This window comes from Lactuca virosa, chromosome 4 (assembly GCF_052849685.1).
Source record: "Lactuca virosa cultivar CGN04683 chromosome 4, Lactuca_virosa_CGN04683_v6, whole genome shotgun sequence".
In the NCBI taxonomy this organism is placed as follows: Eukaryota; Viridiplantae; Streptophyta; class Magnoliopsida; order Asterales; family Asteraceae; genus Lactuca; species Lactuca virosa.
In genome coordinates this window covers 125,771,094-125,786,847 of record NC_136429.1, presented here as the reverse complement: position 1 = coordinate 125,786,847, position 15,754 = coordinate 125,771,094, and the positions used below count along the sequence as shown (strand labels likewise).

The 15,754-nt window shown below is 34.8% G+C and overlaps 1 protein-coding gene across 1 annotated transcript; it reads left to right on the top strand.

Annotated features, from left to right (window-relative positions):
- Positions 1-13,129: 13,129 nt before the first annotated feature.
- Positions 13,130-15,643, top strand: LOC145107328 (cytochrome b561 and DOMON domain-containing protein At5g47530-like). Its single transcript, XM_079044184.1, has 3 exons — positions 13,130-13,807; positions 14,734-14,988; positions 15,083-15,643. Exons 1-3 carry the CDS (start codon positions 13,163-13,165, stop codon positions 15,422-15,424), a joined length of 1,242 nt encoding a protein of 413 aa, XP_078900310.1. The 5' UTR covers positions 13,130-13,162; the 3' UTR covers positions 15,425-15,643.
- The last annotated feature ends 111 nt before the right edge of the window (positions 15,644-15,754 follow it).

Here is a 15,754-nt window from a genome sequence, read left to right as displayed (position 1 = left end):
AGTCTTTTGGCTATCTCTTCTATAGACCAAGTGACAATGTTGTCTTTGTTGCTAGGAGAGGGGTTTTCAGAGAAAGAGAACTCATAAGTCAAGGAGACAGTGGGAGTCAGATTGACCTTGAAGAGCTTCAAGAGTCACGAGATGAAGGAACCTCTGACACTGGCATGCAACCTGAAGAGGAAACTCCTATTGAACCAATTGACCAGTCCTTACCTCTTAGACGTTCGAATAGAGTTAATGTTCCACCCCAGTTTTATGGTTTCCATATTACTACTGACGGGGATACGTTTATTAGTAATAGTACACTAATGAATCTGGACGAACCTAATAGCTATAAGGAAGCCATGGTAGGCCCAGAGTCTGCTAAATGGAAAGAGGCAATGGACAGCGAGATTCAGTCCATGTATGACAACCAAGTTTGGAATTTGGTTGATAATGTACCAGGTCGTAAGACAGTCGGGTGCAAGTGGATCTTCAAGAAGAAGACAGACATGGATAGGAAAGTGCACACTTATAAAGCGCGATTGGTCGCGAAGGGCTTTACTCAAACTCCTGAAGTTGACTATGATGAGACCTTCTCACCAGTTGCTAAAATAAAGTCTATTAGGGTAATGCTCGCAATAGCTGCGTTTCATGATTATGAAATTTGGCAGATGGACGTAAAAACCGCTTTCCTAAATGGGAAGTTGGCTGAGGATGTTTACATGAATTAGCCAGAGGGTTTTGTCAATGCGAAGCATCCCAATAGGGTGTGCAAGCTTGAAAAATCCATTTATGGATTAAAGCAAGCATCTCGCAGATGGAATCTTTGTTTTGACGAGAAGGTCAAAGAGTTTGGATTTCTGCGAAGCGAAGATGAGTCATGTGTGTATGTCAAGGCCATTGGGAGTATAGTGAGCTTCCTCGTATTGTATGACATACTGCTCATAGGAAACGACATTCCAACCTTGCAAGAGGTCAAGTCCTGGCTTGGGAAGTGTTTCGCTATGAAGTACCTCGGAGAGGCTTCGTATATTCTGGGAATAAGGATAGTGAGAGACAGAAGTAAGAGACAGATAGGACTCAGTCAGGATACATATTTGGAAAATGTACTAAAACGTTTTAGTATGGAAAATTCCAATAAAGGGGAGTTGCCAATTCAATGCAATACCAAACTGAGTAAGACTCGGAGCCCGAGTACAGAGGCAAAGATAGATGATATGAGCCGAGTACCTTACGCTTCCGCAGTTGGCTCGATTATGTACGCTATGACCTGTACTCGCCCTGATGTGGCCTTCGCTTTGAGCATGGTCAGCAGATATCAAGGGAACCCTGGTAGGGCGCATTGGATTGTTGTCAAGAATATTCTTAAGTACCTACGAAGGACCAAGGAATGGTTTTTAGTCCTCGGTGGGAGTGATGACTTAAGGGTGCGAGGGTACAGTGACGCTAGTTTTCAGACGGATCGGGATAATTACCGATCGCAGTCAGGCTGGGTCTTTACCTTGAATGGAGGAGCAGTGACTTGGAAAAGTTCCAAGCAAGAGACCGTAGCTGATTCAACGTGCGAATCAGAGTACATTGCGGCAAGCGAAGCATCAAAGGAGGCTATATGGTTGAAGAACTTCATAGGAGACCTTGGAGTTGTGCCATCCATAAAGGAGCCCATGGAATTTTTCTATAATAATGAAGGAGCGGTTGCCTTGACCAAGGAACCAAGGGATCATGGCAGATCTCGAGATATCGACAGGAAATACCATTTTATTAGACATCGGGTAGAAGAGGGACTCCTCGTTGTGAAGAGGGTATCGTCAGAAGATAACCCAGCAGATCCCCTTACGAAGGGACTGAGTAGGGTTAAGCATTTGAAGCACGCTAGGAGCATTGGACTAAAGGACGATATTAGTTTAGATTAGATAGGTAGGAAATTTGTAATGGATAATTTTGTATTCAACATTTTGATGATTAAATAAAGGTGTGTTATTTATAAGAAAGTTACTATCTTGTGTTGATTATTTATCTGTTATTTCCAATTTTGCATGTTTTGACTTCCTGAATAATAAGATTGTTCGAACAGTCCACAATCGCTCATATGTTGGAAGTAGATATGAAAGAAGATTGTCATAAATTTGTTTGTAGATTGTCTGAAAGGTTTTAGACATAGCAAAGGTTTGATGCGAAGTTTATGAGTGCTTATGAAATTTGTTTTAAGCATTGGAATAAACCCGCACTTGCTAGTATCACTTCATGAAAGTTACCATAAGTGATCGCAAGATGATAATATCATATAATCTTTAAACCTAGAGATATGGTTGTTGTTTGCTAGTTGATTATGCATTGATAATGCGAAAACGCATCAGTAACTTGATGTTATAAAACGCATTATTGTGTGTGACTTAGCTAGTAAATGATAAAAGCATATAAGTCGAAGTTTTTCTGTACCTTTTATTCTAAGAGAATAAAAGCGATATCTTGGCCACTCGATGATTTAGTTTGACTTATGTGCCGGGCCCGGTCAGAATGAAGTTGATGTGTTCAACTAAATTCTATGTCGAATAAATCAGAGATCGAGAAACAAAATGTTGGATAATAAGTATTGTCAGCATGATATCTAGAACAGAGGATTATACGATCCCTTATCTGAAGGACAGGATTTTGATCAGAGTTGACAGAAGCGTATAAGAGCTACGATTGCTAACCAGATCCTGAAGTCGTATGTGAGATATAGTTACTAGACTTATCCAAGTGGGAGACTGTTGGATTAGTGTCTAAGCCCGTAACTATATTTGGTATGTACTTGACCCGGTTATGCATGGTCCTTTTGGGTTGCCTTCACCAAAGCAACTTGACAAGGTAATTTGATATGAGAGAGAGGATATTATGGTTTATTAATATATTATAAGAATAATATATTAAAGGGGAAATCATATTTATTTAATTAGTATTAGTCATAAATTAATTAGGAATTAATTTGGTGACTAAAAGAGATTAATTAAATAAAGGGGCATAAACTATCAAATGTGTGATAGTTGAGTTTTGGGCTGGGAAACCTGATGGACTAAGGGGGAACGAAATTATGATGAAGGATCATCATAATTTCGTCCAAGGGCCTTATTCCAGAAGGTTCCTTGGGCTACTTGGTGGCTAAGGTATCCATTAGGGTTTAGACTGAAACCCTAGCAGCCTGCACTATAAATAAGACCCCAAGACTCCAATTTTTGGCCACTTGCTTCCAAGAGAAACCCTAGGGCCGATTTTAGCATCATCTCTCCTCTCTCATAATTGCCTTCTTGCTTGTGTGGTGTTTGTGATCCATTAGAGGAATTACAATTGTGATTCTAAGCTCAAGAAAAGAAGATTCAAGCTACTATTGAAGAGGTAAACATCTAGATCTGATGTTATTTGTTATTTTGATATTATGTATGCTAGATTAGGGTTTGCAAGTCTTGGATTCAATGCATGTTCAATAGAGAAACCTAGATCCAAGCATTAGGGTTTGTATGAGCACATAGGATTGTTCTTATGCTTAAAACCCATCACATTTTTGGTGCAAAATGGAGTCAAACTCGGATCTGGACTTATCACAAGGATATGGTTCCAGATCTGGACCTCTCTAGGTCTCCAATGACATAAAGTTGCTCACTTTATATAGCTTATCCCCTTTCCATGCACTAAAACCCTGTAGGAAGTTTAGTTTTGATGTTATAGCCTTGGAGGGCCTTGCATGCACGTAAAGTTTGCAACTTTACGTAGTATCTGCACTAGGGGAGGTTGGATCTGAAGTTTGGAACCTTAGATCCTACTGAAAAGGGCTGAACATTAAAGGGACTGAAGGAACTCGTCGAGTCCTTTAGCTGACTCGACGAGTCGGGGTGGGGTTTGCCCGTTTCTGAGTTTCTGAATGAGTTCAGTGAAGGATTAGGGTTTTGGTTTGAACGGACTTTAGTTTTTCGACATTTAATGAACTTGACGAGTCACTAGGGTAACTCGGCGAGTTGATACGAGACTTAGTGGAATGGACTCGGGAGGAACTCGACGAGTTACAAGGGTAACTCGGCGAGTTAACAAGTCATACAGCTAACTCGACGAGTTGCTGGATGCACTCGACGAGTTGAGGTCAACATGGACTGTTGACCTTGACTTTGACCAGGGTTGACTTTGAGGGTATTTATGGTATTCTAGGATCGTGACAAGCTAATCACATGATGGTTATAGGCAGTTGAGTTGGAGCAGCAGGTGGGATATATTTGATCTTAGCTTGTCAGTTCAGCATTCGAGAGGTGAGTCTTCTCACCATACCAATGGGTCTACGGCACCAAGGCCAGCCCATTTTATGATATGTGGTACACTAGCTGTAGTAGAGATATGTGTTGTGATAGTTAGCTATATGCTAAGTGGTATGCTAGTGATTATATGATATTGCATGGAAGACCCCGGGGGGAGCCCGTGGTAGTTGGATATAGGACCATGTGGGGGAGCCCATGACACATTGGAGTAAGACCCTGGAGGGAGTCCACGACATCCTTATATGTTTATGTATGAGTTATGTAGTATGATAGATACTTCTGTGATATATGATATGCTAGTTGATTATTATGTTATTGCATGGAAGACCCTGGGGGAAGCCCGTGGCAGTTGGATATAAGACCATACGGGGGAGCCCGTGGCATTCCTAGGTAAAGACCCTAGGGGGAGCCCATGACATGAAGGTATAAGACCCTGGGAGGAGCTCACGACATCTTTATATAGTAGTATGCATGACTTATGTGATATATGTAGCTTTTATAGCTAATATGATATGTGTTATGTGGATTGTGTGTGGGGTATGCTCTGGGGGACTCACTAAGCATTAGCTTACAATTTATGGATTTGTTTCAGGTACATCTGAGCCCAAGGGCAAGGGAAAGGCTTGATGGCGCGGCGTGCACTCTCTCTCCGACATTTTTATGGGACACTCTGATGATTGGAAATAATATTGTTATGGATATGAAATTGAAAACAATTGTATTGAGATTTTATGGTTTATGGACAAGTGTTTTGACTATTTAAAAATGAAAAATTTCTTTTGCAAAAATTGGGTTGTTACACACGCACACACACACACACACTCTCTCTCTCACACACACTTTCGAGACCAAACCCGACAACCTCCACTACTGCATTTTCGGCGACCACGACTAACACCAAAATCGCGCCACCACCGCCTCTCTGAAGCCACCACAATTGCTGCCCTTGAAACTACCACTCTCCCTCAATCACTTACAAAATGATTTGCCCCCCGGTGAAACCCTTCACCCATGTTCCCGATCAGCAAATGCCGACCCAACCGGTGAAACCCACATCTTTCCGATTCACAAGAGAGACGAAGTTAAGTTCTGAATGTCACAGGATATATATATATATATATATATATATATATATATATATATATATATATATATATATATATATATATAGAACAAATTACTGAAATCGTCCCTATGGTTTGGTAAAAATTACTAGTTTGGTCCCTAAGTCTTTTTTTGCACTCGGACCGTCCCTAGGTTTTGGTTTTATTACGTCTTTCATCCCTATTACACATAAAAATACTATAATACCCTTTTCTATTTTCTTTTTCATTTATTTATTTTATTAGAGTTATTTATATTATTAATTAATTAAATGGGTCCCACCTAATTATATCCTTACACTTAACATCCCCATCACCAACACTTCTAACCCTAACACCACCACGGAAATCAATTCCAGATTCTCACCTCTCCGGTGAACCACCATATGCCACCACCATCTCCGTCGGAAAATCTCTTCCCTCCGGCAAGACCAAAACTCCAAAGAGACTAGAACACCGACAACAATAGATACCGCTCCTGTTTTTTCTTCTTGTCCATTATCAAGTATGATGACAGAACACCACACACCATCGCCATCTCCAGCGAGACCAAAACCTTGAAGCCACCACCACAAGATTCAGATTCGCTGCCACCGTCGCCCTCAAGACAACACTGCCACAACGCCCTGACTCTACCACCGTCGAATCTAGATCTATTGTCACTATCACCACTCAAAAGCGACCACCGCTATTTCCATCGGCCATCGCCAAGCAGATATGGTTAAGGTAGGCGATGAACAAGCTGATATGGCCAAGAGAGGAGGAAGACAAGGTATATGGTGACGACAACAGTTTTGAGTGATAGAACGAAGAGGAGATAAGAGGCGAAGTGGTTTTCGTCGGAGATCCATGGTCTTTCAGTGGATTTCGGCGGCGATCTGGTGGTTTTGGCAGTGGGGGGCTAAGTTCTGAAGGTTCAGGGGTTACGATGGAAGAGGATTTTGGTGACGGAGGAGAAAAATCTACATATGTCGCCTGTCGGTGGTGGTTACCGGTGGTTCCATTGTCACCGGAGTCGGAGGTGTTGCCGGACTTATCTGCCGGAGTTGAGAGATGGAGAAGAAGAGAGTGAGTTAGGTTTAAGGGTGAGGGTATGATGATGGCTAGGTGGGTAGGGATTGGGCATAATATATTTTATTTTTTATTTAAGTTATTTTTATAATTAATAGATAATAAAAAAAATAAATTACAAAGGGCAATATAGCCTTTTAAGGTCTACGAGGGATGAAAGACGTAATAAAATCAAAACTTAGGGACGGTCCGAGTGCAAAAAAAAAAAAAAAACTTAGGGACCAAACTAGTAATTTTTACCAAACCACAGGGACGATTTCAGTAATTTGTTCATATATATATATATATATATATATATATATATATATATATATATATATATATATATATATATATATATATATATATATATATATATATAGAGAGAGAGAGAGAGAGAGAGAGCTATGTTCAAATGTGGATTGACATCTATTGTGCGAACGTATGGATAGTGCTATTCTTTGAGAATGATAAAGAAAAATGATGTTTGATAATATGAATACGTTCAATCTTACATAACTATTGTCATTATCACACATTCTCACTAATTAAATAGTCTATAAGGTCATTATAGACTTTTTATTATTATAGTCATTCTGTCAGATAATGTTGTCAGAATGTTTATTGAGTCGTATTCTGTAAGAATGAGAATGAATGAAAAACGATGTGTAAGAACAAAACTGAATAAGAATTAATGAGAATGCATGAAAATTATGATAGTTGTGTGAGGTTGAATGTATTCACATTACTAAACAAATTATTTTCTTAGTAATTCTCATAGAATAACACTGTTCACACATCCACACAATAGTTGTCCATCCACATTATAACCTAGCCCTATATATATATATATATATATATATATATATATATATATATATATATATATATATATATATATATATATATATATATATATATAACACTAGCAAGGAGTTAGATAAACTATTGATTACACAATTCATGTTCTACGTTGTACTTATGTTATTTCTCATTGCATTAGACATTTATAATATCTATTTGTTCATGTGGACCATTGTGTTGCTAACATGTCTCACTTGGTAAAAGATGATAATGTAGCTTGATATGTTTAGACATTAAGGGAGGACAGATTCGAGAACGGGATGGAGATTAGGTTAGGCCGGTACCGGCGGTACCTCCAGGGTGAGGTACTGTCGCCAACGGGAGAAATGGATTTGACGATTTAGTGCTCTTCGTCGGGTTGGTGAACCCGTGACCTCTTGTTCAATGCGTGAAGAACCCGTGTTATCTTTTGTTGTTGAAGGAAATCTTTGCAGAAATATTTAAAGGAGATGAAAGAAATGGGTGAGTGAAGATCGATTGGAATTTATGGTTCGATTTTGATGATTTGAAGGTGGTAAAGAAAGAAAAAAACCCCGAGGTCGTTGCCATCGAAGAAGACGCCTCTTTTTGAAATCTTAGAAGTTAGAATCGCTTCTCTTTTCACTGTATTTAATTTTGGGCTCAATGCTTTTGGGCTAAAAATGTCCTCTCTCAGTTGTTTATAAAATACATAATTAATTTGATAAACACTTAGATAATCAAGGGACCCAATAATCAATTTTGAGTAATTAATTTTGTATCGATTAATTTGTCAAATAATTACTTTGACAACAACCAATTAGTTTGTCAAACTATTTTAGATTTTCTTTTTTAAATTAGCAAAAGTTTATTTTTTTTAAATGTTATGTTTTATTTTATTTTATATTTTTTAAGTTAATTAAATAAAAAATAATGATGTGACAAGTGGGTTGAATGAGTTGAAAAATATAAGATTTTCATGTGTTATGAATTGGAAAAGATGGAAGAGAAAGAGAAAAAAAAAACTATATCAGAATAGGTCGTCCTAAGGGAGGAGGGTATCATGCAAGATTTTATGGGAGGTAGAGGCAGTACCTCCAAGGTATGACACCTTCTTGAGCGGGTTGACACTTTTGGGTTGAGTGGGTTACATATGCGGCTTCACTAACTCGTATATATCATTTTCAACTCATGCAATAATCACTTGTACATTATGCATCAAAATTTGTACCAAATCAATTTTGTATGTTATTTAATTAGTTTTTAAATTATTTTGTATATTTTTAATATTATGTAAATTAGTTTTGTATAATTTTTATTAGTTTATGTTTATTTTAAAATAAAAAATTAAGTGAGTTGAGTGAGTTAAAAAATATAGGATTTTCATGTGTTGTGGATTGAGAAATATGGAAGAGATAGGAGAGAGAAATGCTTATGTGGCGATGATGTGGCTGTGGCGCTGATGTGGCAGTGGGTTGAGTGGGTTGGGAGTGAATGACTCCCTCCTCCCTAAGAGGATGAAAAGTTTTGAACCCTCAGCTTATGTGTGTATTGTTTGTTAGAAGATACACGTTTACAATTCAATCATGAACCAGCAAAATTAAATATTGATTACACAAGATGCTTTATTAGGTCATCTTCATATCCAGCGCAATTAATCTGAATAGGAATTCTAGAATATTATAGAACTATTAAAGGATTACGCAAAGGTGAAGAAACCTGATCAATAAGAAATGTATTATAAAAATACATTATGGTTTTGTTAAGGACAAAGCAGAGATATGACGAATAATTAACTTTATAAAATATATGGTTTGTCACTTAAGTTTTATTTATTTATGAAAAACATATAATATAGTCATTTTTCTTAGTTATTTTTTAAATATACCGTATAGCTTCACATATTTCTAATATAACCACACATTTTGCAGTGGATCCATTGAGAAATATTGTGGCAATTACGAAGTTTGTTTTTGCTCCTATACGATGTTATTTTTTGCATTTCGCAATTGCAAAATAAGTCCCATTATGAAAGATGGAGTGATTGATGAATGAGGCTTGAGGGTTGGGAATTGAGGAATATGAAATGAAGACCGAGGGTAATTAGCTTTTAGATTCAAACAATTATCTATTTGTTTTAATCATATATAACGTTTAGTTGTAGAGACTAATTGCTCTTTCGAAAAAGGTTAATGTGTCCTATATCGGAAATGATGTTGGTGGATGGTATACATAATAAACAAACGATGATATGATGTTAATGTCTCACATTGTATATACATAGTTTTTTTTTTTTTTTTTTGATCTTTATCTGACTCTAATTATAAACTTCATGTTGGTATCATTAATAAATCATTCCAGAACGCTTGTGGACTTAGCACACTTATCATAATCGTATTAACCATATACCTTTTTGGTTTTTTTTTTCATCTTTTAATGTGCGATTACCTAACATATACATCGTTTAATCGAAGATTAAACATAAACAATATTTATTTCATAATGAAAGTATGTACATATAATTCAAATTAACAACATATAGTACATTTAAGAAAATAAACAAAAATACAACAAGATAAGATACGTAGATAATTGTTACATTGGAAACAAATAGTATAAACCTAAAATACTTGAACCATTACACCGAGTTCCTCGGTGCAAAAGTTTCTATTTCTTAATGAAATGAGATACTGGGAATGAGAAAATGAAAAGAATAGAATCAGATTTTTTGGGCTTGAAATATGTGGACCTTTTAGTCTTTTATGACCATTTGGCATCAACCATATCATTTTTCATGGGTCATTACGAAATATATGGCTATATCGGAAATAAACTAAAGTCCATGATATTTTTTGATAAACTATTAATAGAGATGCGCATTTTAGTTCATGATATCCTCTTTACAAAACTTATTTAAGAATGTATTTACTAATCTTTAAAAATTAAATTATGATTTAATTTTTTACATTCAAGAAGCCATCTCTCCTAGAGATGGAAACATAAGCGGGGAATACATGGGACCCTAATCCTTATCCTTATTTCAATCCTCATTTTAATCATCATTTTCATCTTCATCCCACTGGGGAATATAAATGAATCATCATTCCCACCCTCAACGGGGACCGGGGATCCCCAACAGGGAATCAAAGATTTATTTTTCTCTTTTAATATAAAAACTTTTACGTAAAGAAAAAAAATCTAAATTTCAACAACATAAGTTGAAAGATTTTAAAAACATAAAAATATTCATGGATTGCACAAAAACTATAAACTAATTTTCTACTAATTTAAATACATACATGAAAAATTAAGTAGAAAACAATTATCAGCGTGATACTTGAAGTAAAATAGATAAACCAATGAGAAAAAATTATACACGATGTTAAATTAGATAAAAGAATAAGAAAATGTACAATTTCTACAAAGTAATTACTAATGAGTTGAGTTACTTGGATTATTTTAGGTATTGTAAATTATACTATAAATATATGTTTTTATTGTTTTTATATATTAATATATACCGTGGCCAGGTCCAGGGTCCCCCATCCCTACTTTTTTATTTGGGGATTCCCCATTCCCGATCAACTAGGAGATTTCCCTGTCAAGACGGGTATGAGTTTCGGATTCCCCATCGGGTATGAGGTTTTTTGTCGTTCTCTCTTCCATCCTAGACAATCGTATTGAAAAAGTAGTTATATGTGTATTGATAAAGTGTTTGTTAAATATGTAAGGTATGTTTTTTTATGTAAACAAAACAAATGATTATTTTCTTTTTACTTTCCACCAAATAATTTTTATAATATTTGTTAAATTTTAATAATGATGAGTTGTAAGGAAAAAAAAAGAGAAATCAGAAAAATAAAATATCAGAAGTAACACGTCGGAAAAATTACACTGTATTGGAAAACTTCTCAAAAAAATTCCATTAGGTCAAAAAGTTTGTACACCTAGGTCCACGACCGAGAGGAATAGGTAAAGAGTTGCATCTTTTTGTTGTTGCTTAATCCATTAATTAATATGTGTACAAATGGTTGAGATGAAAATATAGCTAAAAACAAATTTTGTTCGAATTAATTTAAGATAAAAACAACTCATATAGCTAAAAACCAGTGATTAAAGGTTGAGATGATAATATGATACACCATTAATCAAGATCACTCCCAAATCGAAGGTCAAAAGTTGGTTCACGTTTGTTGGGTTTTAGGTGAACAGAAAACAATTCAAACTTTCAAAGCATATGAGATTTAACATGATTTAACTTTTATCTCTAATATAGGTCTTATTTTTCTTAAACCATGGTTTTAAGGTTTATAATCACTTTTATCATTTATTATCATAACATGCAAGTGAAAATGAAATATCAAATGGAAACAAGTATAATTAAAATATAAAATTAAAGGAAAATCAACAAAATCAAGGATAGAATATGGGGATGGACACCAACTCTACTTGTCAATTATAGGGTGAATACAGGTGGGAGAGGTACAACTAATCCAACACAAACCATGTACTACTTGTTCTGCATAGGTTACAAGTCTTTAGGCATGAGCTTCCATGGTTGGTCAAAGCAAGTCAACATTGATAATTGTGTTGACTTTGATTAATAGTATAATTGTATGAATTAGGCTTTTGTAGTTTTGTTGGAATGGTTTCACTTGTTTAACCACTTTCCATTCATTTTTCAAATCAATACTCTCTTATCTTACTTTACTATATGATTACAAAAATGAAATGAATATTCATTTGAAAAACAAGATTCAAAAATTAATATAACTAAAATTTAGAGTCCTATGACCTATGTCCATTTCATTTCACTCATCATAGTTTCTTTTGTTCACCCATAAATAAATCAAGGCGAAAAATTTACGTTACATTATACAATATATTTAATTGTAATCAATGTTTCATACAAAAAAATAAATACAATATAAGGTAATTAAAACCCATATAGAATTCGAAAGAAGATATATTTTAATTTACTTTTAGAAATAAATATATAAAAATTAATTAAAACCAAGAAATTAAAAAAAAAATTGTATCATTAAAAATACATAAATAAAAATGAAATAACTTTTTACCAAAATAATCCTAAAATTTGATAAGAAATCATCAATTTGATTTGAAGATAAGAAAACTTAAAAAGCAAATAACATAATAAATCGAAACATAATTCAAGAAAATCAATCCAGCCTAATTAAGGTCTTGTAGCCCTCATAATCTTTGTAGGGGATTGGTTACTTGTCTTTAAATCTTCTTTCTTGTAGTAATTAGGAAGCAATATTAATATTTATTTTTTTACTTTGTAATCATGATAATAAATACATTGTATAACTCCAAAAGGCCTCTTGTTATCATGTTTGACTAATGTAGGTCAACTGTCATTTTCATTTGACTAATATTAACATGGTTAACCAAAACCATTGCTTTAGTGTCACCTCTGACTAATTGGGGTCTTCAAGAGGTCAAATCTATTTTCATCAACTATGACTTTACTAATCACTTTTTTTTAAAATCAAATTGATACTAATCACTTTTTAGTTAGACCATAATTAATTGACTTGCAATAAAAAACCATAATTAATCAAATTGGTAAACTTTCTTTAACAACACAACTAATTGCTAGAAGCAAACTGGTTGTATGTATTCTCAATAAAAAAAAAAAAAAATACATATATACTTTAATGGTTGCCATTTGAATATGTGTGAGAGATAATGAAAATAAAGTAGGGATGAGTTGTAGAGGCTTCACATATAATATATTTTGTACAATGGGCAGTTGGAGGTAGATATGTGTATGTGTTGTGTTTGTTATTGAAAGTGTCACCACTCACCTCCATCAAACTTACACACCAAACACAACCCCACCAATTCATCCATTATAAGTAACCCAACACAACCCCTTCTTTCCAAACAACAAAAAACATGGGTTTAAGTTTAAGCCAACGAGGGGTATTTCTGTCTTTCACCATACTAACAACACTCTTTCTCTCAATTCAATCTCAATCTCAAACTCAAACATGTTCCAATTACGCATTTCAAAGCAACAAGGTATTCACAACTTGCAACGATCTCCCAGTTTTAAACTCTTTTCTCCACTACACATACGACCCATCTTCCCAAACACTCCAAATTGCATATCGGGTCACAAACATCGGATCCTCAAAATGGGTCGCGTGGGCCATCAATCCAACGTCTCAAGGCATGGCCGGGTCGCAAGCCCTTGTGGCTTTCCAGCAACCCGATGGGACTATGAAGGCGTACACGTCACCAATTACAGGTTATGGGACGCAATTGGCTGAAGGGGAATTGAGTTTTCCTGTTTCTGATTTGTCAGCGAGTTATTTGGATAATAATAATGAGATTATTATTTTTGCGAGTTTGGGTTTGAATGGGAGTGGTGTAGTGAATCAAGTGTGGCAAGAAGGTGATTTATCGGGAAATGTGCCAACTGCACATGCTACGTCTGGTGCGAATGTTAGGTCGATGGGGACTTTGAATTTGCTTTCTGGGCAATCCGGGACTCAAGGTGGGGTACCCGGAGTTACTTCGAAAAACAGGAAGCGAAATGTAAGAACTAACAACGTACTTTCGTTTATATATTTGTTTATTATATCGTTTTACATTTGTCGAATTATAAAGTAATTTTCAATGGTATGATTGTGTAGATTTTTGAAAGTAAAATGTATTAAGAAGAAAAAGGGTAAGTACAATTTTGTGATATAATAAATAAATAAATAAGGGAAATTAAGTAAACTAACTGTTATAAATGATTTTTTTTTTAAATAACCATTTTTTTTTTCAGTTTTTGAAATATGACCATTTACTTCCCAATTGGTCTTCATATTTTGAAGTTCTTTTTTGTGTTTTTCCCCTTTTTTTTTCAAATAAATATCTCTACTTATGTCTGAAATGTCTATTTCGAAGTGTTTAATGTCATCGTTTTTCAATCAAATGTCTAAATTTTCTGTCATAATATTGTATATACTTCACATTTACTATATTTGTTTAACTTTTTGTTAAATTTAAGTAAAAACGATTTTTTTCTCTCAAAAATCCGGAATTGTTCATCCGGTTTCGGACTTGTTCTTGAAATTCCAGCGTTTGTTTTCCGAACTCCAGAATGTCAGTCAGAAATATACTTTTTTGTCAAAAAAAAGTATTTGTTCTCGGTCCAAAATGCTCATTCCGGACTAGGTGGTTATCTTGCCAAAAACAATTTTTTTTTGGGTTATTTTCTTCAAATACACATTAAATTGTAGTTAGATTACTCAATTTAAATGAAAGTACGCTGATATTTCTTGCATTTAGCCTTACAAGTGTAGGGTGACCCTTACATTAGGGTTAAATGCAAGAAATAGCAACATACTTAAATTAATTTCTTTATTATATCATCTTACTTTCATTTCATCAACAATAGCGATTTTCACTGGGTAGATTTTTCAAAGTATAATGTTTGAATAAAAAAAAAAGATTTAATTTATAAAAATACACAGATTCACGGTATACTGAATGCAATAAGTTGGGGGATCATGATGCCTATTGGGGCAATAATTGCAAGGTATCTAAGAGTATTCCAATCGGCGGACCCCGCTTGGTTTTATCTTCATGTCACCTGCCAAACATCCGCATACATCACCGGAGTTGCCGGATGGGCCACCGGAATCCGCCTTGGAAGCCAGTCTCCGGGCATCCAATTCACCTCTCATAGAGTCATAGGCATCATTCTCTTCTGTGTAGCCACCCTCCAAGTATGTTTTTACAAATTTGCCCTCGTATATTTTTTTTATATCTCTTAAAGTGTGGTAAGAATAATAAGAGTTTGGATTTATCATTTATATATAGGTGATTGCTTTGTTGGTAAGGCCAAAGAAGGAACACAAGCATAGAATATTTTGGAACATCTACCACCACTCACTTGGCTACACAATCATCATCTTAGGCATCATCAATATATTTAAAGGATTTGATATTTTAAACCCTGAGAAGAAATGGGAAAGGGGTTATACTGGAATAATTATTATTATAGCTATCATTGCAGCAATTCTAGAAGCTTACACATGGTTTGTGGTTTTAAGGAGGAAGAAGGCTGCAAATGTGGAGAAGATGAGTAATGGAAATGGGTATGCGAGCAATGGGAATTATGGGCATTATCCGTATTCTGATAGGACTAATGGGAGGGTTTAAGTAAAAAATTAAGTTTCTTAAATGGTTTTTCGACTTTATTTTTGTTTTTTCTTTGTGTCTATATTTGTTCTTTATGGTTATCTTGTATTTTTATTTTTAGGGTCTGAGTTTTAAATTTTAAATTTTAAATTATAATTAAATTAAATGGTATGTTATTGGAGCTATCTCCATTTTATTTTGTGGAGATTAGGGTTGTATTTATTTTCCTTTTGTTCTTCAGATTTTATCCACACTTTCTCCTTTTTTTTTCTCAATTTTAAGGGGTAAAAAGTAATAACATATAATTAGTAATTACAACATCAAATGAGGGTAAAATAGTCATTTTACATG